We start from the raw sequence: 23,083 nt of genomic DNA, 5'->3' as shown, positions 1-23,083 counted from the left end.
ACATGGAGCCAAATTCTATGTTTAGAATGCATTTGTGTGTTAGTAGAAGGCAAAAGTAATAAATGCACTGATAGGATAATCAGGATGTTGCATCCTTCCATGACTCCATGCTTCTGTACCAGCTTCCTTCCATTTACTAAGTCAAAATTATCCATATGCTGATAATGGATTTAGGCTCAATAATACGCATTGGCTCAACATGTGTTAAGTGCCATTTCAAATTATATTCTCATTACTAAATGACTGTGCTTGTGTCCTCAAATATTTGTACTAGATTCCAGGCACCAAAGTTCCCCCAGTTATTTCCTTAGACGTTTGGTCTGTTTTTCCCCAGCTTTGCTGAGGAATAATGACATATAATGTTGTGTAAGTTTAAGATGTACAATGTGACTGTTGAAACACACATATATATATTAGAAAATGATTACCACAGTAAGGTTAGTTAACATATTTGTCACCTCACAAAATAACCATTTTGTGTATGTGATGAGAATATTTAAGATGAACAGGTTCCAGAGATTTAATGTACAACATGCTCCTTGGTCTGGTTTTAATGGTTTTCTAAATGTACTTTTTGATCTCTGTTGCTGACTTCTTGTATAGCATAAACCTTCTAGTATCTACTAGCTTTTTCCCAGCTTAGCAGACTTTCTTGACAGGATCTTTTATTTATCCACAAGTGCCGCAATGATTCATCTGTACCTCAGATATGATCATGTCACTGTTCTAATTAAAAGACTTTGGCAACTTCCCATTGCCTTAGGCTCATGTCCAGAGTGCTTTACCCAAGATATATGGCTATCTGTCCTGGTACCTAGATATTGCTCCAATCCCATTTCTCCCACTCCTTTGTATACTGTATAGTATGCACTACGTACCTGCTGGAAGTTCCATAGATGAACCATATTACTTTTTTGCTTCTGGGTTTTTGGTCATATGATTTCCTCTACCATAGGAGTGCTACTGTGAACTCCCATCCAAACTCTCATTCAGCTTGCACATCCATCCCTTCCTTTTCTGTCCTTTCATTGTAATTTGTGCCTGTTTCTGTTAGTCACAATCTGCATGGGGGCACAGACCCTACTGCAGCTATTTCAACAGAGGGATTTTAATATAAGGAAATATTTACACATTTACATTCTAAATTTTAGTCACTCTTGACCAACACTTCAAATGGTCTACCTTGCTTCGCTGTTAAGTTGAGCCATACCCTTCTTGAGCCCTTTAGTTGTCAGGCCATGGTTGTTGCAAAGTGCATATTCACTATTATCAGTGGAAAAATAAGCAAACCAAGAGGTGCCCCAGTGAAACCCCCACATTTCAGAAATACCTCTTTCTGCTTTCATTGTATAACAGCAACCCTAGCCCTGCTCACTCTGATGTAATAACTTGTTTATATGCTGGTACACTAGTGTGAGTGGCTGAGTATTATTGGTGGTAATCATATGAGTCTTAGTGAAAGTTGTAAGTGTTTCTCCTACCCCAGAAAACAAGCCTTTAATGCAGCAGAGCATGGGATTGTGATGATGGAAAGTATGAATTCCACAGGAAGGTCTCTGGGAGTAATGATAAGAAGAGCTGATTCTACATCTAAGCCTTGATTCCTATAGGAATCTAGCTTCCAGGGACACAGAGTCATTTGTATTACATATGTATATCTAGTGGGATAAAAATTTGAATCATTTGTATTAATGGATTTCACTATGAATTTCCTGCTTGGGTTACCACCCATTGTAATGCTATGTTTCTCACCTGTCTTTAGTTTTCACTTTACCACCAGCAATTTCATTCCATGTTTATAAAGAGAGCACTATTCACTTGGCAAAATTGGAAGTTGATGTTGTTACATGTATCTGTGATTTTGGTTTTAACTACATATCTATTAATAACTGCAAACTCACATTATGACCTGCCCACCAGAGAATTTGATTTGAGTCAGTATGGTCGAACAATTGTGCCTTACTCAATTTCAGGGAATTCTGATTTGGCTCTGAATCTCATAAGTCATCTTAAGATTTTTCTAAAACGTTAAGAATCAAGAATTTTGGGAAGTACCATAGGTAAGAGGTAAGACCCATAGGAAAAAAAGTGCTGCTATATGAAGACCTATTTGCATTATTTATAAAGGAGGGACTTAACTAGTTGGTATTTAGCTACCCATTTCTTTCTTTCCCTACTAATTACCAGTATCTTAGAGGCAGCTAAATCAGATGCGAAAAAAAGTATACTTCAAGACAACTGGCCACAAAAGTTAATAATTAATGGAGGCATTTTGGCTATAGGTTGTCTTTCAGATACCTTTAAGAGGATGAGTAAAAAGGCCAAAATACTATATTCCTGTGAAATTTAGCAGTGAATTTTTATTCTGACCAAAATACAGAAATGTTTCTCTAAGCTCTCAAGGTAAAATGTTGATTCCAACATCTGAAGGTTATCCTTCAAGCTACTGAATTCATCTTTTAAAAACAGGTGGCTGAAGATTTAGAAGACTGGCTCCTCAGAACTAATTTCTTGAAGGTAGTATAAATAATTATACTTAATTTGTTTAATGCTTACCTTTGGTAAAAACCATAATAAACACTCTATATTATCTTTCTTAATAGTAAAAGCAACCCTTTTATGTAGCTTGTTATCTATTCCTATGTAGCACATTACTCCAAAAGTTAGTAAATGGAAAATTTTAATTTTTGGGTATGATGGAATAAACTCCTTTTCCCACAAAAGCAACAAAAATACTTGGAAAACAACTTTTTAAAATCACCCAATTAAGAGCACTGGAAATTAACCAAAAGCACAGAACAAACTTAAAAAGAGTCTATTAAAAAACAATAACAAAAACAAAGCAAACAAACAAAAAAGTACCAAACCTCTATAAAAACAGTAGTAAAGGTCTGTGGCATTTTAACTTAGAACTGTCCCTATCACACTCCCTCCTCAGCTCATGGTAGCTATAAAAGTCTTGAAGTTGATTAAAAGAACTAATCCATTTAGAGCTATGTTAAAAGCCCCATCCCTAGACACTGTCAATACTTTGACTAAAATAGCAGGTCCCTGAAAAACTCCATTCCCAGGGAGTTATTGCTATTGAATTTGAATCAGGACTTCACTTTTTGGAAAAAGCCCTATGGCCAGGGCATTAATAAAAACAATAGCAGTCTGCTGGCAACATCATTACATTTGGCTAAGGCTGTGATTTCAGTTGAGCCAAATAAGAGCCTGGCCAGAAATTAATTTTGAAGGAACACCTAGAGAGCTAGATAACCAAAGTGAACTTTGAAAAGTTCTGACATTCCTGAGGATATTAAAAGCTCAGAATAGTAGTATGACCAGAAATGACCTAGGAGAGAAGACTCCAGTCAGAAACCTCTAGTTGATGTTGAGATCCTGTCAAGCAAGAAATTAAAAGTTGAGGCTGTAAAGCGTCTTAAATTTGAAGGTGTGCCTTCATTCACAGATCCTTTTGACAAAGAATGGAAGACTTACTGACTCTAGGCATGTAAAAAATTCTTTTAGCTGATTACTAAATTATACTGACCCAGGGATGACTTCTAAGAACCAGTTTTAAAAATAAAAGCCAGATTGTTTTTAAGCCTCTCAAAGAAATAAGTGGCTGCACCCGGTAGAGGATACAGAATCTACAGAATTAGTCCACATAAGTCACTAACCAAATGAACAGCAACAAGTTAGGGGGAAAAAAAAAAAGACAGGAACAGCAAACAAGGGATGGGGAGGGGAGTTCAGATACCAGTTCAGTTCAGTTACACTATTTATCTTAAATATCTAGTTTCCACAACAACAACAGTAACAGAAAGATAATTATGGGCTGAATTGTGTCCCTTCAAAATTTATAAATTGAAGTCCTACCCCCAGTGCCTCAGAATGTGGCTATAGTTGGATGTAGGTTCTTTAAAGAAGTAATTAAGCTAAACTTACTTAGGTCATTAGGGTGGGCCCTAATCTAATATGACTGGTATCTTTATAAGAAAAGATTAGGAGGTGCCTGGGTGGCTCAGTTAGTTAAGCATCCAACTCTAGATTTCAGCTCACGTAATGATCTAGCCCTGTATCGGGGCTGTGCTTTCAGCACAGAGCCTGCTTGGGATTCTCGCTCTCCCTTTCTCTGTCCCTTCCCTGCTCACGCATTCATGCATGCACATGTATCCATACATTCTGTGTCTCAAAATAAATAAACTTTAAAAAAGAAAAGAAAAGGGGATTAGGACACAGCCATGCATACTCAGAGGAAAGACCATGTGAGAACAGGGAGAAAACAGCCATCTACAAACCAAGGAGAAAAAGCTTTCAGAAGAAACCAACCTTGCTGACACCTTGACTTGGACTTCTAGCCTCTAGAACTGTGGGGAAAAAATTTTGTGTTATTTAAGCCACCCATTCTGTGGTACTTCCTTATGGCAGCCCCAGAAAACTAATACAGGAAGAAACGTATCATATGACCCGTACACAGGGAGAAAAAAAGCCAGATATTAAACTTAGTAGACAAAGACTTAATTTTTTTTTTCTACTAAAAGAAATGTATTTTATTTATTTTTTTTCATTTTTTTTCCCAATATATGAAATTTATTGTCAGATTGGTTTCCATACAACACCCAGTGCTCATCCCAAAAGGTGCCCTCCTCAATACCCATCCCCCATCCTCCCCTCCCTCCCACCCCCATCAACCCTCAGATTGTTCTCAGTTTTTAACAGTCTCTTATGCTTTGGCTCTCTCCCACTCTAACCTCTTTTTTTTTTCCATTCCCTTCCCCCATGGGTTTCTGTTAAGTTTCTCAGGATCCACATAAGAGTGAAACCATATGGTATCTGTCTTTCTCTGTATGGCTTATTTCACTTAGCATCACACTCTCCAGTTCCATCCACATTGCTACAAAAGGCCATATTTCGTTCTTTCTCATTGCCACGTAGTATTCCATTGTGTATATAAACCACAATTTCTTTATCCATCAGTTGATGGACATTTAGGCTCTTTCCATAATTTGGCTATTGTTGAGAGTGCTGCTATAAACATTGGGGTACAAGTGCCCCTATGCATCAGTACTCCTGTATCCCTTGGGTAAATTCCTAGCAGTGCTATTGCTGGGTCATAGGGTAGGTCTATTTTCAATTTTCTGAGGAACCTCCACACTGCTTTCCAGAGTGGCTGCACCAATTTGCATTCCCACCGACAGTGCAAGAGGGTTCCCGTTTCTCCACATCCTCTCCAGCATCTATAGTCTCCTGATTTCTTCATTTTGGCCACTCTGACTGGCGTGAGGTGATATCTGAGTGTGGTTTTGATTTGTATTTCCCTGATAAGGAGCGACATTGAACATCTTTTCATGTGCCTGTTGGCCATCCGGATGTCTTCTTTAGAGAAGTGTCTATTCATGTTTTCTGCCCATTTCTTCACTGGGTTGTTTGTTTTTCGGGTGTGGAGTTTGGTGAGCTCTTTATAGATTTTGGATACTAGCCGTTAGTAGACAAAGACTTTAAATCGGCTATTACAAATAGTTTCAGAGTACTAAAGGAAATATGTTTAAATAATTAAATTATAGTAACTATGTCTCCACAAAGAGAATGTTAATAAAGAAGCAAATCATTTTTAAAGTTTATTTATTTTATTTATTTTGAGAGAGAGGGAGAAAGCGAGGGGTAGGGACGGGGGAGAGAGAATCCCAAGCAGGCTCCACGCTGTCAGTGCAAATGTGGGGATTAATCTCACAAATTGTGAGATCATGACCTGAGCTGAAATCAAGAGTCGGACACTTAACCAACTGAGCCATCCAGGTGCCCCAAGAAACAAATAATTTTTAAAAAATAAATGGAGATTTCAGAGGCGCCTGGGTGGCTCAGTCGGTTGAGCGTCTGACTTTGGCTCAGGTCATGATCTCACGGTTCGTGAGTTCAAGCCCTGAGTCAGGCTCTGTGCTGACAGCTCAGAGCCTAGAGCCTGCTTTGGATTCTGTCTCCCTCTCTCTCTGCTCATCCCCTGCTCACATTCTGTCTCTCTCTCAAAAATAAAGATTTAAAAAAAAATTTTTTTAGTAAATGAAAATAAATGGAGATTTTGTAGTTGAAAAGCATGACTGAGAGAAAAATAAGTGGAAGGAAGATGGAGTAGGACTCTGTTCCACATTTTCAACTAGACACTGTCCACATCTAAATCAGCAAACCAGAGAGCAATCCAAAGACTGGCAGAACAAACTCCACAACTAAATAGAAGAAGCTGCATCTGAAAGGTTAGGAAAGTCAGAACAGCAGAGGGAAACTGCCTGCAACAGGGAGGGAACTGCAACAGTAGAAAGGTCAGAGAAAGGGGCCCTCACACGGGGAAGACTAATCTAATGTCTAGTCTAAAGGCTAATTTAAATATCTGGCTTTAAAAACCATAGGGGCTGAATTCCATGAGTTTACAAAAACAGTGGTACTTGGAGCCTGGAACTTTAAAAAGTGTGTTGACTAAGCACTGGGTGAGCCAGAATGGTGAGTGATAGCTCAGTCGCAGTCCTTAAAGACAGAAGCTTGCGTGGAAAGGCAACAGGCAACATAAATATGTCAGTTTATCCAATGCTGGGGGCAAATGGGAGACAGTAAATGTTGATTGTGGAGGGTGTTGGAGGACTTCAAAAATGAAGCATCTGACAGGCACTCTTTTTACCCCTACACCCCAGCATAAACACAGAGCCACCTGAGAGAGTCAGGAGCTACATAGACTTTTCCTACCAAACCTACTAGCAGTGCACCATGCCCACAAGTTCTGAGGATTAGCCCACTCTAGGCCTCCTGGCCTAGGCCCTGGGCTCAAGGCAGAATTTTTTAAAGCCATGCATGTGACCAGGTGCCGGGTGCACAGTTTCCACAGCACTTAACACACATCCACCATAACACCCATTCATGTGCCCCCAGCCACTGACATATGCCACATACCCCCAGGTGCCAGCACATTAATGGAACAGAATAAAGAGCCCAGAAATATGAAGCCAACTGATCCTTGATAAAGGAGTAAAAACGATTCAATGGAGCAAATGTAGTCTTTTAAGCAAATGATACTAGAACAACTGGATATCCACATGCAAAAAAAAAAAAAATGAACCTAGGCACATACCTAACACTCTTAACAAAAATTAACTCAAAATATATTACTGGCCTAAATGTGGAATGTAAAGCTTTTATAGTTTTATAATAAAACTCCTACAAAAAAAATTGGAGGAAATATAGATTACCTTGAACATGGCCATAACTTTTTAGATACAACACTTAAGTCATGATCCAGGAAAGAAATAATGGGTAAGTTGGACTTCATTAAAATTATTTTTTTCTGCTCTGTGAAAGACACTCACTGTCAAGTGAATAAAAAGACAAGCGACAAACTGTGATAAAATACTTGCAAAAGACATATCTGATAAAGGACTATTATCCAAAATATACAAAGAACTCTTAAAACCCATCAATAAGAAAACAAGCAACCTGATTTTAAAATGGGCCAAAGATGGGACACTTGGGTGGCTCAGTTGGTTAAGCATCTTGGTTTCCACTCAGGTCGTGGTCTTGGGGTTTCATGAGTTCGGACCCGTGTGGGGCTCTGCACTGGTGGTGTGGAGCCTGCTTGGAATTCTCTCTCTCTCCCTCTCTCTGCCCCTCCCCCACTCACACTGTCTTTTTCTCTTTCAAAATAAAAATAACTTTAAAAAATAAAATGGGCCAAAGACACAAAGACACCTCACTAAAAATTATATACAGATGGCAAATAAGCACATGAAAAAATGTTCCACATCATATGTAATCAGGGAAATGCATACTAAAACAACAATGAGTTATTAGTACACACCTATTAAAATGGTCAAAGTCTGGAATACTGGTAACACCAAATGCTGATAAGGATGTGAGCAACAGGAACTCTCATTCATTGCTTGTGGGGATGAAAAAATGGTATAGCCACTTTGGAAGGCAGGTTGGCAGTTTCTTATAAAGCTAAACATACTGTTGACATATTATCTAGCAACCATGCTTCTTGGTATTTATTCAAGGAGTTGAAAATTTATGTCCACACAAAAACCTGCACATAGATGTTTATAGTTGTGTTATTCATGCTTAACAAAACCTGGAAACAAACAAGATGTACTTGTTTGTTTAAGTACAAACAAGTTTAAGTAAAAAGTCCTTCAGTGGGTGAATGGATGGATAAACTCTGATTCATCCAGACAATTGAATACTATTCAGCACTAAAAAGAGATCTAATAAGCAAATTTGGCAAAATTTCAGGGTATAAGATCAACCCCCAAAGTCAACTCTGTTATATATCAGCAATGAACAAGCCATACAAAAAGTCAGGAAAGCAAGTACATTTACAATGGCATCTAAAAATTAAATACTTAGGGGCACTTGGGTGGCTCAGTCGGTTAAGCATCCAACTTCGGCTCAGGTCACGATCTCACAGTTTGTGAGTTCGAGTCCCGCGGCGGGCTCTGTGCTGACAGCTCGGAGCCTGGAGCCTGCTTCAGATTCTGTGTCTCCCTCTCTCTCTGCTCCTCCCCTACTCACACTGTGTGTCTTTCTCTCTCAAAAATAAGTAAACATTAAAAAATTTAAATAAATAAAAATTAAAATTAAATACTTAGAAACAAATATAACCAAGGAGATAAAAGACCTATGCAATGAAAGCTATAAAACATAAAAGAAATTAAAGATTTAGATAAAGGGAAAGTGTCCCATGGTCATAGGAAGACTTACTCATTGTTAAGATGTTAATGCTACACAAAGGAATCTACAGATTTAATGCAAATCCTATCAAACTCCCCATCTTTTTTGCAGAAATAGGAATATCCACCCTAAAATTGATATGAAAGTTCAGTGGACTCCAAATGGCCAAAACAATCATGAAAAAGAACAAAACTGGAGTATTTACTCTTCCTGAGTAGTTTTGAACTCAGGAAGTATGATACTGGCATAAAGATAAGGACAGTTACATAGATGAACAGAATGTAATAGAGGGCCCAGAAATAAACCCTTGCATATAGGGGCAGCTGCTTTTCAACAGCTGGTTGAAACAGTCTAGAGTGCCAAGACCATTAAATGGAGAAAGGACAGTCTTTTTAAAACAATGATGCTGGGAAAATTGGATATCCACATGCAAAAGAATGAAGTTGAACACTTATATCATATGCAAAAATTAACTCAAAATGGATTGAAGACCTAAATGTAAAAGCTAAAACTGTAAAATTCTTAGATGAAAATATTGGGAGAAATCTTCATGACATTGGGTTTCACAATAACTTCATAGATATGAGCCCAAAGCACAGGCAATAAAAGAAACACTAAATAAATTGGACTTCATCAAAATTAAGAACATTTGTGTACCAAAGACTACTATGAAAGTAAAAAAAACACCCTACAGAATGGGATAAAATATTTTCAAATTATATATCTGACAAGAGATTGTAATATCCAGAATATATAAAAATCCCTTACAGCTCAGCAAAAAAATGAAAAGAAAAAAATTCAAAAATAGGCAAAGGACTTCAGTAGACATTTCTTCCAAGAAGATAGAGAAATGGCCAATAAACACATAAAAAGATGCTCCACATCGCTAGTCGTCATGGAACTTAAGTCAAAACCACAATGAGATACCACTTCACACCTGCTAGGATGGCTATAATCAAAGAGGGAAAATAAGTGTTGGTGAGGATGTGGAGAAACTGGAATTATTGTGCATCACAGTGTGAGTATAAAATGGTAAAAAGACCCCTATGGAAATCACCTTGGGAGTTCTTCAAAAATTTAAAGAGAATTAACATACGACCTAGCAATTCCACTCCTAGATATATCCTCAAAATAATTGAAAGCAGGGACTTCAACGGATATTTGTAAACCAGTGTTCCTAACAGCATTATTCACAATGGTCACAAGGTGGAAAATACCCAAGTGTTCATCAAAGATGAAGGAGTAAATAAAATGTGATACATACACACAATTCAGCCACACAAAGGAATGAAATTTTAATAATGCTACCACATAGACGTACTTTGAAAATATTATGCTTAGGGGGAAATAAGCCAGACACAGAAGGACAAATATTGTATGATTCCACTTGTATGATGTACCTAGAATAGGCAAATTCATAGAAGCAGAAAGCAGAACAGAGATTACCAGGAATTGAAGGGAGGAGTGATGGGAAATTGTTTAATGAGTACAGAAATTATATTGGCGATAATGAAAAAGATTTTGGTATAGGTGATGTTGAGTACACAGTATTGTGAATGTAACTATTGCCACTGAATTATACAGTTAAAAATGGCTTAAATAATAAATTATCATGCATATTTTACCACAATGAAAAAAGATCAAGAAATTAGAGACTATCAAAAATGAATAAAGTAGATTGAGGAAATTCCTTTCTTTTTAAGTTTACTATGAATCTTAATTATTAATGGATGTTGAATTCTATCTCGTGACTTGCACACATCTATGAAAATGATTTTATAATCTTTGCTTTTTTTCTGTTAATGTGGTGAATTATATTGGTTGATTTTTTTTGAGGGTGGTACATCCTTTTTTTTTCTCATTGATAGACATTATTTTTTAGAACAGTTGAGGTTTATTTTTTTTTTTAATTTTTTTTTAACGTTTATTTATTTTTGAGACAGAGAGAGACAGAGTATGAATGGGGGAGGGTCAGAGAGAGGGAGACACAGAATCTGAAACAGGCTCCAGGCTCTGAGCGGTCAGCACAGAGCCCGCCCGACGCGGGGCTCAAACTCACGGACCGTGAGATCATGACCTGAGCCGAAGTCGGACACTTAACCGACTGAGCCACCCAGGCGCCCCCAGTTGAGGTTTACAGATGAATCGATAAATGGGTTTTCACGTGCACCCTGTTCCCCTCACACAATTTCCCCTTGCATTCTTGCATTAGTGTGATACATTGGTTACAAGTGATAAACCTACATTGATACATTTTTTTTTTATATTTGATGTTTTTATTTTAGACTGCAAATACAAAAACAAGCAGAGAAACAACAAAAAATTTGAAATAGGCTTGTCAAATGATGTAAATTCATCCTTTCTAGGGAAGCAGAAGGTAAATCCTACCATAAAGAAAAGATGCTTAGTTAATGGTTAACCTCCATTAAAAATTACATTTAAAAGTACAGTTAAAATAATGATAGTGCATGTGTGCTCTCTCTCTCAAATAAAAAAATAAATACAAAAACAAAACTGGTTGAGACAAATATATGGTTAAGAATTTCCAGGGGCGCCTGGGTGGCTCGGTTGGTTAAGCATTCAGCTCTTGATTTCGGCTCAGGCCATGATCTCATGGTTAGTGTGATCAAGCCCCAAGTCGGGCTCCGCACTCAGCATGGAGTCTGCTTGGGATTCTCTCTCTCTGCCCTTCCCTTGCTCGCACGCTCTCTCTATTCCTCAAAATAAAAAAATAAAAGAAAAAGAATTTCCAGTGAGACCAGAACTTATAACTTGTTAATGGACTTTGTATTTTAAGTGATAAAGTTAGAAATATTGATACAGTTTTAACTTAAGCCCATAGTTTACATTAGAGTTCATTCTTTGTGTCATACACTCCTATGGGTTTTAACAAATGCATGTCATGAATCCACTACTGCAGTATCCTACAGAATATCTTCACTGCTCTAGAAGACCCAGTGTTCCACTTATTTATCCTTCCTTTCCACCTCACTAACCTATGGCAGCCACTGAGCTTTTTACTGTCTCTATACTTTTGCCTTTTCAAGAGTGTCCTGCAGTTGGAATCTACACATGTAGATTTTACAGACCAGCTTCTCTCACTAACGCTGTGTATTAAGGTTCCTCCATGTCTTTTATGAATTGATAGCTCATTTCTTTTTATCACTGAATACCATTCCGTTGTATAGATGTCCCACAGTTTGTTTATCCAGTCACCTAGCAAAGGACACCTTGGTTACTTCCACTTTTTGATGATAAGCTACTATAAACACTCATCTGCAGACTTTTGAACATAAGTTTTCATCTCATTTGGGTAAATACCTAGGCTATGATGGCTAGGTTAAATGTAAGAGTATGTTTAGTTTTATAAGAAACTGCCAAAATGTCTTCTAAAATAGCTGTACATGAAATTAAAATAAAAACTTAAAAAACATATATATATAAAACATATATGTGTGTGTGTGTTGTGTATATATATATGTATGTATATAAACATATACGTACATATATATATATACACAACACACACAATAGCTGTAGGGGCACCTGGGTGGCACAGTTGGTTAAGCCTCCCACTCTGGATCTTGGCTGAGATCATGACCTCATGGGTTTGTGGGTTTGAGCCCCACATCAGGCCATGCACTGGTGGCATGGAGCCTACTTGGGATTCTGTCTCTCCTGCTCTCTCCCCCTCCCCCACTTGTGCACATGAACGCGTGCTCTCTCTCGCTCTCTCTGTCAAAACAAATAAATAAACTTAAAATACCAAAAATTTAAAATAGCTGTACAGTTTTGCATTCTGGTCACTAATGAATGAGAGTGATCCACACTTGCCAGTATTTGTTGTTATCATTGTTTTGGATTTTAGCTGTTCTAATGGCTGTGTAGTGATATCTCGTTGTTTTAATTGTTTAATTTGATTCCCTAATGACAAATGATTTTGAGCGTCTTTTGTAGGCTTCTCATCTGTACATATATTTTTTTGGTGAGGTGTCTGTTTAGATTTTTTACCCATTTTTAGTTGGGTTGTTTGCTTTCTTATTGTTGAGGTTTTTGTTGATTTTTCAGTGTAAGGCATTCTTGTATTCCCAGAATAAATCTCACTTAGTTCTAATGTACTCTCCTTTTTACATACTGCTAGATTTAATATGCTAGTATTTGATAAATATATTTTCATTTATGCTCAGAAGATATATCGTTGTATAATTTTCCCTTACAATTTGTGGTATCTAATTTTAGGATGAAGTTTATACTCGTCTTATAAAATGAATTTTGAAGTGCACTCTCTCTACTCCTGAAATCCATAGTAGGAATGAGTACATATGTTCACTAAAAAAATACGTACAAAGTTGTTTATTAAAAGCTCTATTCAGAGGCACCTGGGTGGCTCAGTTGTTAATCATCCGACTTCAGCTCAGGATATAATCTCACAGCTGGTGGGTTTGAGCCCCACGTCAGGCTCTGTGCTGACAGCTCAGAGCCTGGAGCCTGTTTCAGATTCTGTGTCTCCCTCTCTCTTTGCCCTCCCCTACTTGCACTCTGTCTCTCTGTCTCTTAAAAATGAATAAATGTTAAAAAATAAAAAAATAAAAGCTCTATTCATATTAGGGTTTTCAACTCCTCTTTATGATTTCCTTCCTTCTATTTTATTTGGATTTATTCTGTTATTCCCTTTCCAAATTCTTAATTAGATAATTAACTTATTAATTTTTAATCTTTCCTTTTTTATAATATAGAGCATAAAGTTTCCTCTTAGTTTAGCTGCATCCCAAAAGTTTTTATATGTCATATTTTCATCATTATTCACTTGTGTGTGTGTGTGTGTGTGTGTGTCTAATTTTCTTATTTGACACAAAATGTCACATCATTGGTATTAGGTATACAACATAGTGACTCATCTCTGTACCTTTTGCTATGCTCACCACAGGCATAGTTACCATCTATTACAGTATCATTGACTATAATCCCTATGGTGTGCCTTTTTTTTTCTGTCTAGACCTTTTATTCTTGTGACTTACTCATTCCATAACTGGAAGCCTGTATCTGCCTCTCCCCTCTACCCATTTTGCCCATGCCTCCACCCCCTCTCTCTTCTGGCAGCCATCAGTTTCTTCTCTGTATTTATAGGTCTGATTCTGCTTTTTGTTTGTTCATTCGTTTTGTTTTTTAGATTCCACATACAAGTGAAATCATATGTTATTTGTCTTTCTCTGTCCACCTTATCTCACTTATCATAATATCCTCTGGGTTTAGCCATGTTGTTGCAAATGGCAAGATCTCATCATTTTTTATGGTTGTGTAATATTACACTGTGTGTGTACAGATGTAGATATATAGATACCACATCTTCTTCAACCATTTATCTACCAGCGGACACTTGGGTTCCTTCCATATTTTGGCTCTTTTATATAAGCGTATATAATTCATGGAAAACATCTATAACAAAAACTAAGTGATGGAGTATCTTCCAAGAACCCTGAAATACAAACAAATAGGCCAAAACCACTACAGCAACATGACTTATGTACAATCATCGGTTATGCTGGACATACCCAAGGGAAGAGAAAGGGTAGTTTTGATATTCTTAACAGCTAGGGACTCTAGAAATTGTTATGTTTTGGAGAGAGCAATTTTCTATTTCAAAAAAATAAGCAAAACAAGCAGCAAACATATAGAAAGGTGCTCAACATCATTAGTCATCTGGGAAATACAAATTTAACTTGCAGTGAGTTACCACTGCACACCCATAATAACAGCTAAAATTTAAAAATTGACCATACCAAGAGTTGGTACAGATGTGTACAAAGGAGACTCTCATAATGGCTGGTTGGAGTAAAAAGTATTCGGAAAATTTTGGCAGTATCTACAAATGTAATGAAACTCAAATCTCTGCCCCAACAGTTCCACTCCTAGGAAAATTATTTCATATAAGCACCACAAAGTAGGTGGAGAGGGGGTGCCTGGGTGGCTCAGTTGGTTGATCATCCAACTTCAGCTCAGGTCATGATCTCACCGTTTGTGAGTTTGAGCTCCTCATCGGGTTCTGTGCTGACAGCTCAGAGCCTAGAACCTGCTTCTATTCAGTGTCTCCCTCCCTCCCTCTCTACCCTTCCCCCCCCCAATAAATAAATATTAAAAAAAATTTTAAAGAAAGAAAGTAGGTAGAGAGTATTTTTTAAATCATGTGTAACAGCCCCAAAGTGGAAGCTATATCAGTTATCTCTTGCTGCATAACAAATTACCAAAAAAAAAAAAAAAAAAAAAAAAAAAAACACAACAGTGGTCTAAAACAACAATAAATACTTATCAGACTTTCTGGGAGTTAGAAATTTAGGAGTGGCTTAGCTGGGTAGTTCTGGTTCAGTCTTTCATGGAGTTAAAATAAAGCTGTTGACTGGGGCTTCAATCATCTGAAGGCTCTCTGGAGCTGGAAGATCTGCTTCCAAGATGACTCATTCATATGGCTATTGACAGTTCCTCACTACATGGTTCTCTCCACAGGATTTCGTAAGTGTCCTCCTTACAACATAATGTCTGGCTTCCCCTACATCAAATGACCCTAGAAAGAGCAAAATAGAAACCACAGTGTCTCTCATGAATTAGCCTCAGAAGTCACACTCTGTTGTTTCCACAGTGAATAGGTCAGTCCTATTCACTGTGGGAGGGGACTAGACAATTTTGTGATTACTAGGAGGTAGGGATCATTTGGGGCTACTTAGGAGGCTGGATACCACACCATATATCCACCAACAATAAAAGTGTAGTCATACACTGGAAACTTTATAGTAATGAAAACAAATGAAGTACAGTTTACAGAGCAACGTTGATGAATCTTAAAAATATAATCAGTGACAGAAGCCAGATAAAAATAATACAGACTGTATTACTGCACTCATATGAAGTTTAAAAAAGCCAAAATTAAACTCTAGTACTTAGGATTCCACACTTAGGTAATAAAACCATAAAGAATAGGAAAATAAATGCTTACCTTAGGGAGGAAGTGAGTTTTGGTAGTGGCACATAGCTAACATCTGGAGTGCTGGATTTCAGTTACACATTTGTTAACTTAATTATAATTCGCTGAGCTGTACATTTGTGTTCCATACATATTTTATATATGTTTGATGTATTTCACAATTGGAAAAGTTTTTTTTTTAATTTTTTTTTCATCTTTATTCATTTTTGAGAGAGAAACAGAGTGTGAGCAGGGGAGGAGCAGAGAGAGAGGGAGACACAGAATCCGAAGTAGGTTCCAGGCCCCGAGCCTTCAGCACAGAGCCCAACGCAGGGCTCGAACCCACAAACCATGAGATCATGACCTGAGCTGAAGTCAGATGCTCAACCGAGCCACCCAGGCGCCCCCGAAAAGTTTTTTAAAATTTTATTCCATGGAGGTTATTTTGGGACTCATTACAAAATTAAAATCAGTATTACTGATTATACTTTTTAAAAAATACTTTAACCCAGGGGTGCCTGCGTGGCTTAGTCAGTTAAGTGTCCGACTTTGGCTCAGGTCATGATCTCACGGTTCATGGGTTTGAGCCCCACATCGGGCTCTGTGCTGACAGCTCAGAGCCTGGAGCTGGCTTCAGATTCTGTGTCTCCTCTCTCTCTGCCCCTCCCCCACTCATGCTCTGTCTCTCACTCTCAAAAATAAACAAACATTAAAAAATTTTTTAAAAATTACTTTAACCTCAATTCCATTTGCAATAATCTCCAATTGTGTGATAATATGTATAAGTGCATCCTATCAATTAGGAATGGCTACAATATTACTACCATATTTTCAAAAGCTGTAATATCCCATTTCTCCAGTGAATGCCTTCACATTTATGTTTTATATATATGAATTTTTCTTTCCTTTAGGATGAAGATTCCCTAGTCATGAGAATAGTTATAGAGATGCTACCCTAAACACGCGTGTACACATACATATACACATACACACACACACACACACACACCTGGAGAAGGAAACCACACCCAAATTTATGAGCATAGTTTTAGGACAGTGGAACATTAGGATTCATATAAGTCAGGTTTGGCAAAATAAGTCTATGACCTTGCTGTGATTATCTGTACCTCTATAATTTTTACAAACTATAGGCAATAAGACCATAGTTCATGTGGAAGTAAATCTATTAAAATATTTAACAAAGTGACATGTACTAAAAGAGAAAGGGCTTTGGGATTACATTGTCTTTTGTATTAATATGTATTCTCTCTTCCAGTGGTATGGACAATTAGAATAGGATTTATTTATCTTATCAAATACAGGGCCCTTTCTGTTACTCACCTGTCAAATCTTACCTTTCTTAGGTAACGACATACACCAGGAGAATCAAGGGATTATTGGCTACCACATTCCAAAAAAGGGAATCTGCTGGGAAAAGGTGATTGTAGAAATCATATTCTTCTAGCATTGTGTGTAAGAGAGGACTCTTAGAAGGAGGCATTGGGATTAAGCATGTGGAATGGGAGCCTGACACTGGCATAGGAGAAGAAACTTTGTTACTTTTCAAAGGCCCCTGTAGTTTGACTGAGACTTCTAACCCTAATTAATTCTATCATTCTATCGTATCAAGAGAATAAGGATGGAAAACTGCCTTCTCTCTATTTTTCAACTATCTTTCCTTCTACTTTCTATCTTCCCCCTTCTGTGTCTTTTTGTCACTAAGCATAAACCTGGCAGTAGTTGGGGAACGATTGGGTGGGGGAAAGGGTCATCTGGGGATATTACAATGGTAATACATCATTTTTTTCTATTAAAGGTGTTTAGGATTTTGGAAGAAGCTAAAGCACTATTCAATCTAGAAGACTATTCTGTCAGATAACACTGGAACAAATCTTCCTGACCGTTGCTAATATTGACAAAACAAAATACTCAAATAAACCAGCTATGAGATTCAGTTCCAATAAGTGACCGTTATGTCTTTCTTAGATTGCTGTCTGCAATTAGATACTAATTACTATTAGACACACAGAGGGACTTCTCCCTCTCCCTTTGTGTCTTTGTGTGTGTCCATGTGTATATACAAATTGAACCCCCAAAGAAGAAAATGTGTAGATTTAAGATTAAGATTACAGTAAGTGACCTGTTGTAAAGAACTGAGATGTTACCCTACTTGAAAGCTATCAAGTTGGCTTACCACAGTTTCATGAATACTGGCAGAAGACCCTGGAATCCTGGGTCAAAGACAGGAATTTATTATAGCAATAGCAGTAGTCAGAGATTATATTTGTGCCAATTCTTTAATCCCTAATTTTAATTTATTTTTTTAAGTTTATTTTTGAGAGAGAGACACAGAGTGTGAGCAGGGGAGGGGCACAGAGAGAGGGAGACACAGAATCCCAAGCAGGCTCCCAGCTCCAAGCTGTGAGCACAGAACCCAACACGGGGCTTGAACTCACAGACTTCCAGATCATGATCTGAGCCAAAGTCAGATGTTTAACTGACTGAGGCACCCCAATCCTTAATTTTTATAAGGCAACATAAAAAGAACCATGTAATGCCTGTACATTCAGTGGGTTGTGTGACAGAAGAGGAACTTTGGGCTTATGGAATCCAAATCTTTTCTAAAGGGCCCTACCTTTGCTCTGGAAGGAAACATTCTTAGTATACTAAACATTAAGTAAATGTTTCCTCTGGTCCAGAGGGAAATATGATCTCTCTTCAAGGCTGTTTGCTCTATATTCATCCTTGCAAAAATAGTCCAAAGCAAAAGGGCAGTTAGTGCTTCTGTTTGCAAGTCATGCAGAAATGCAAGAGACCCATGAAGAATTGTCTCCCAATAAATATCTGCCCCTTATTTCCACACCGTCTTGGCTTCTGGCACATTTCTTCTTGAGTGTGCCACCTATCAGCCATTCTGGTTAATGTGAGATTGGAACCAAATTTAATTTGTCTCATATAATTTTCAATTATGTATAGACATAAGTAAATAGATAGGCCCAAGAAAAAATAGAAAACTTAAGCTGATTAATAACTATTTTTTAATAAAAATGTTAATCAGGGGCACCTGGGTGGCTCAGTTGGTTAAGCATCAGACTCATGGTCTCAGCCCCATGTCGGGTTCTGTGCAGACAGCTCAGAACCTGGAGCCTGCTTCGGATTCTGTGTCTCCCTCTCTCTCTGCCCCTCCCCTATTCACACTCTCTCTCTCCTTCAAAAATAAATTAACATTAAAAAATTTAAAAAAAAAAAGAAAATGTTAATCAGAACTCATCCCATCTGACTCTCCAAAAAAAGGCCCAGATGAGTTTAACTACTTTCAAGGAATCTCTGTTTTTTATAAGTGCTTCCTGAAAATATAAGAACTGCAAAATTGGTGTCATTTTATGAGATCATATCACCTTGATATTAACAATTATATAAACTTGATACCAACACTGGATAAGCATAAATCAAGAAAACTATTTTAATTCTATTTCACTTATGAACATAGGTTTGGGCAGATAGCTTTCTAAACCTTCTGTACATCATTATCCTGGTATTTCATTTTCTTGCACTCCTGGGTTGGTTCTACTTTTTTTGGTATACTGTATCTTCCTCTTTCTTGATTTGTGTCCTTTTTTTGCTGGAGTCAAACCACAAGTAACTTTCTAGGCAAGAGGAGGGAGTAAAGTTTCTGAGTAATTGCTTGGTTGTTTCTTTGTACTTCACACTGCTGGGACAGAATGTCTGGGTATAGAATTCTACTCTAAATAGTGTATTTTCTCAGAACATTGAAGACATTATGCCAGTCTCCTAACATCCAGGGTTGCTGATTAGCATTCCTTTGTAGTTAAACAGGTACCACCCCAAACATGAACACACCCAGCTCTTCCATCACCCCAAGACTTTTTTCCCTTTATGCTTGGAGTTCAAACATTTCATGAAGAAGAGTCTTGGTGTAGGTCGTGTTGCATTCATCCTGTTACACAACAGACTCCTTCAAGCTCAAGTCTTTCTTGAGCTTTGAGGAAATGTTTTCAGTTATTTAGTAGTTGCTCCCCTCTATCTTTCTCTGTTCTCTTTTTCTGTATTTACTATTATGCAAATGTGAGATCTCCCACATTAGTGATTTAAGTCCCTTATGTTTTCTCCCATATTTCTTTTGTTTTTTCTGTATTCTCAGAGAGTGCCTACATTTTGTCTCCCAGCCCTTATCTTGTTTCTTTTAAGCAATGGAATTTTTCATTTCAAAGGGTTCTTGCCCCACTAATGGCTCCTTTTTAAAAAAGCACCTTCTGGTTTTATGCATTGCAGCCTTTTCTAGTACCTAGGATTCTACACTTGGAGCCATCTGGGTGCTATACCCTACCTGACTGGAACAACTATGCTAGTTTTTAAATTTTAAAATTTTTTAAATTTTTAAACTTTAAAATTTTCATATATGTATATATATTTTTAATTTTCCCTATATTTTTAAGATCTCCAAATCACATGTCAACTCCCAAGCCCTGGGTCTCTCCAGGACTCCACTGAGAAAATCTGTACCTAGATCTAGTGTATCCCCTCTTGCTCGCTTGGTGACAAATTCTCTTGCTTTCATTTGTCAACACACTTCCATCTGCTTTCTAACTTGAAATCTTTTATATTGTTAACCCACTCATGACCCTTGCCTTTTGTTTTCCTCTTTTGTTGGAGGTTTATTTCTATTCCATTCATTTTAGGGAGGAGAAGCACCATGTCCTCCAAAATCCAAAGACTAAAGATTTAAGTTAGAGACGAAAACAGACACACACAAAACATATTCAATCGCCGAAGCGTATATAGGTAATAAACTTAAGAGCTAACCAGTGTAAAGGGATAAAGAAGGCATGGCGCAGGAAGGCCGGATGAGAAGGAGACCTGTTGCAGGAAATAACACGGGGGTGCCTGGGTGGCTCACTTTGTTGAGCACCCCACTTCCACTCAGGTCATGATCTCGCTGTTCATTGGTGAGTTCCAGCACCGCTTCAGGCTCTCTGCTTCAGTACAGAGCCTGCTTCGGATCCTCAGTCCTCTGCTCCCTCTGCCCCTCCCCCTCTCTCACACGCGTTTATGATCTCTCTCTCTCTCAAAAATAAACATTAAAAGATAAAACGAACGAAAAAATCAGGAAAGAAATAGAGAACAAGTAAGTAGAAAGGCGGACAAAAACAGCAGGAGACCCAGGATGTAGGGTGCAAGGATAGGAATAGGACTAGCTGAAGGAAAGCTGGAGGAAGTGGGGTTATGGAGGATAAAGGCTGAGAGGTCTGCACGCACCTGGAGGGGCTGAGGGCGGTCGGACCTCAAAGCCCGGGCCTGAAGAAGCCGGCCAAACGCGGAGAAGGGGGGAGCGCCCGCGTAGGGGCGGGGGGTCAGGGTGTGGGGATACACGCGCTGGGACTAAGGGGGCGGGCGCACGCGCCGGGGGATCAGGGAGTGGGCATGCACGCGCTGAGGGTTCAAGGTGTGGGGATACACCTGCTGAGGCTGACGGAGCGCGGCGCACGCGCTGAGGGGTCAAGGAGTGGGGATGCACGCGCAGGGGGTTCAGGGTGTGGGGATACACCTGCTGAGAATGAGGGAGCGCGGCGCACGCGCAGGTGGGTCAGGGGAGGGCCGCAAGCATGGCGGTTTCGGAGAAAGCGGGCTGCGCGCTGCTTATTGAGCGCAGCCAGAGAGCCCTGGGAGCGAGGTGTCTTGGGTGAGTATCCCCATTGGCTGGGGCGCTGCTGGCCGGGAGTGTCATGCGCCGCTCTGGGGTGGTGACGGTTGTGGGACGGAGGGAGGCGCGAGCCCCTCGCCAAGTTCCGTGGGTGAGGCAGCTGTGGTGCCAGCCGCCACGGAGACTCGGAGCCGTCCCGCGAGCGCCCGCAAGCTCCTTGCATGCAGCTCCTTCCCACCCGTCAAATCTGGGGCACACGGGGCCCCCGACCCCACCTTGCTGAAGGCCTGACGTCCAAAGTGATGGATAAAAGTGTGCCCTGGCTTTGTAAAGTTCTGGAAAACTTAGGTTGATTCCGGAAATTCTGAGACAAATTTGAAAGGACTTTTTTCTCTTTACCCAGTACAGGACTGAAGTCACTGTGAATCATCTAATTTGATTTCTACTTGAAAATGTCCTGCGTATGTGTTGTTTCAGTGTTAAAATACAGTTTGTGTGTAATTTTATTTTAAACAGCTTATATTTAAAATGGAATTTTAAAAAATGTTAGTGGGGGGGAAGGGACAGAGAGAGAGAGGGAGACAGAATCCCTCACAGGCTCCACACTCAGCATGGAGCCCATTGTGGGGCCCCATCCCATGACCTGGAGATCATGACCTGAGCTGAAATCAAGAGTGGGATGCTTAACTGACTGAGCCACTCAGCTGCCCCTAAAATGGAATTTTAAAATGGTTTAAGACTTTAAGGAATCTGGCAGCCTTTGGTTTTTTTAAATGCTCTTTGAAAACCAACAGTTTTAACAGAGGTCATAATTTTTGGTTTCGGAACATAGAATTTTAATAGTTTCGGAACTAATCATCTTCTTAAGTATCAAATAGAGAATAAAACATCTATTTCAGAGACCTTATTGTCTTTGTACTTCTAGAACCTAGCACGTGTCTGGCACATTGTAGACATTTAACAAATGTTTGCACTGAATGCAGAATGCAAGAAAGCCATTTTTTAAATGGACAGACCTGTTACATGAAAGCATTTAAACCCATTATGCCCACTCTATTATCTTCACACATCTTTAGAACCTTTAGTTGACAGACTTGCCTAGAGCATTATCTTTTAATAAACCTAACCAAATCCAACCCCAGGAGCTTATCCTTCATGAGATCAGCAGTGGGATCTCAGAAACTGTATTAGCCAGGTGGTCTTTATGCACAGCCAAAATAAAGGATCCAGATCTCAAAGGATGTACCACCAGAATTGTACAACCAATCTTCAAGAACTAGGGTGGCAGTGAGGGTTTTGTGCACTAAAAGCATGGCCAGCCTTTCTCAAGGGCTCTCTGCATGTCAATTTAACTTTTTCTGCTACATTAGTCTTTTCTCCCACAATGGGATGTTGCCGCTGCTGGCTTACAGACTTACCTCATTACATTTTATCATCAGAGAGAACTTTACCTCACTCAAATTAGAAAATGCCTTGAAGGATTCAAACTGATTTGCCAAGATCTTGTATGCCTATCATTTTGATGCACAAAAAAAAAGATCTCAATTTCCATTTATTTTTTTTTTAATGTTTCTTTATTTTGAGAGATGGGGTCAGGGGGTAAGGGAGCAGAAAGAGAGGGGGAGAGAGAGAAGCCCAAGCAGGTTCCATGCTGTCAGTTCAGAGCCCAACTTGGGGCTCAATGTGAGGAACCATGAGATCATGACCTGAACCAAAATCAAGAGTTGGACACTTAACTGATTGAGCCACCCAGGTGCCCCTCAACTTCC

At 38.8% G+C, this 23,083-nt stretch overlaps 1 protein-coding gene across 1 annotated transcript in view; it reads left to right on the top strand.

The window, feature by feature from the left end:
• LOC122209458 overlaps nt 1–17,616 on the top strand; it is a 40,571-nt gene extending 22,955 nt beyond the window's left edge. Inside the window, exons 6-8 of the mRNA XM_042921329.1 lie at nt 6,390–6,480; nt 17,017–17,090; nt 17,469–17,616. Coding sequence (XP_042777263.1) covers nt 6,390–6,480; nt 17,017–17,090; nt 17,469–17,531 — 228 coding nt within the window. The 3' untranslated portion in view covers nt 17,532–17,616. The remainder of the gene's footprint in view (nt 1–6,389; nt 6,481–17,016; nt 17,091–17,468) is intronic.
• The last annotated feature ends 5,467 nt before the right edge of the window (nt 17,617–23,083 follow it).

Source organism: Panthera leo, chromosome E3 (assembly GCF_018350215.1).
Source record: "Panthera leo isolate Ple1 chromosome E3, P.leo_Ple1_pat1.1, whole genome shotgun sequence".
Classification (NCBI taxonomy): Eukaryota; Metazoa; Chordata; class Mammalia; order Carnivora; family Felidae; genus Panthera; species Panthera leo.
This window is presented reverse-complemented; position numbering and strand designations above follow the sequence as displayed.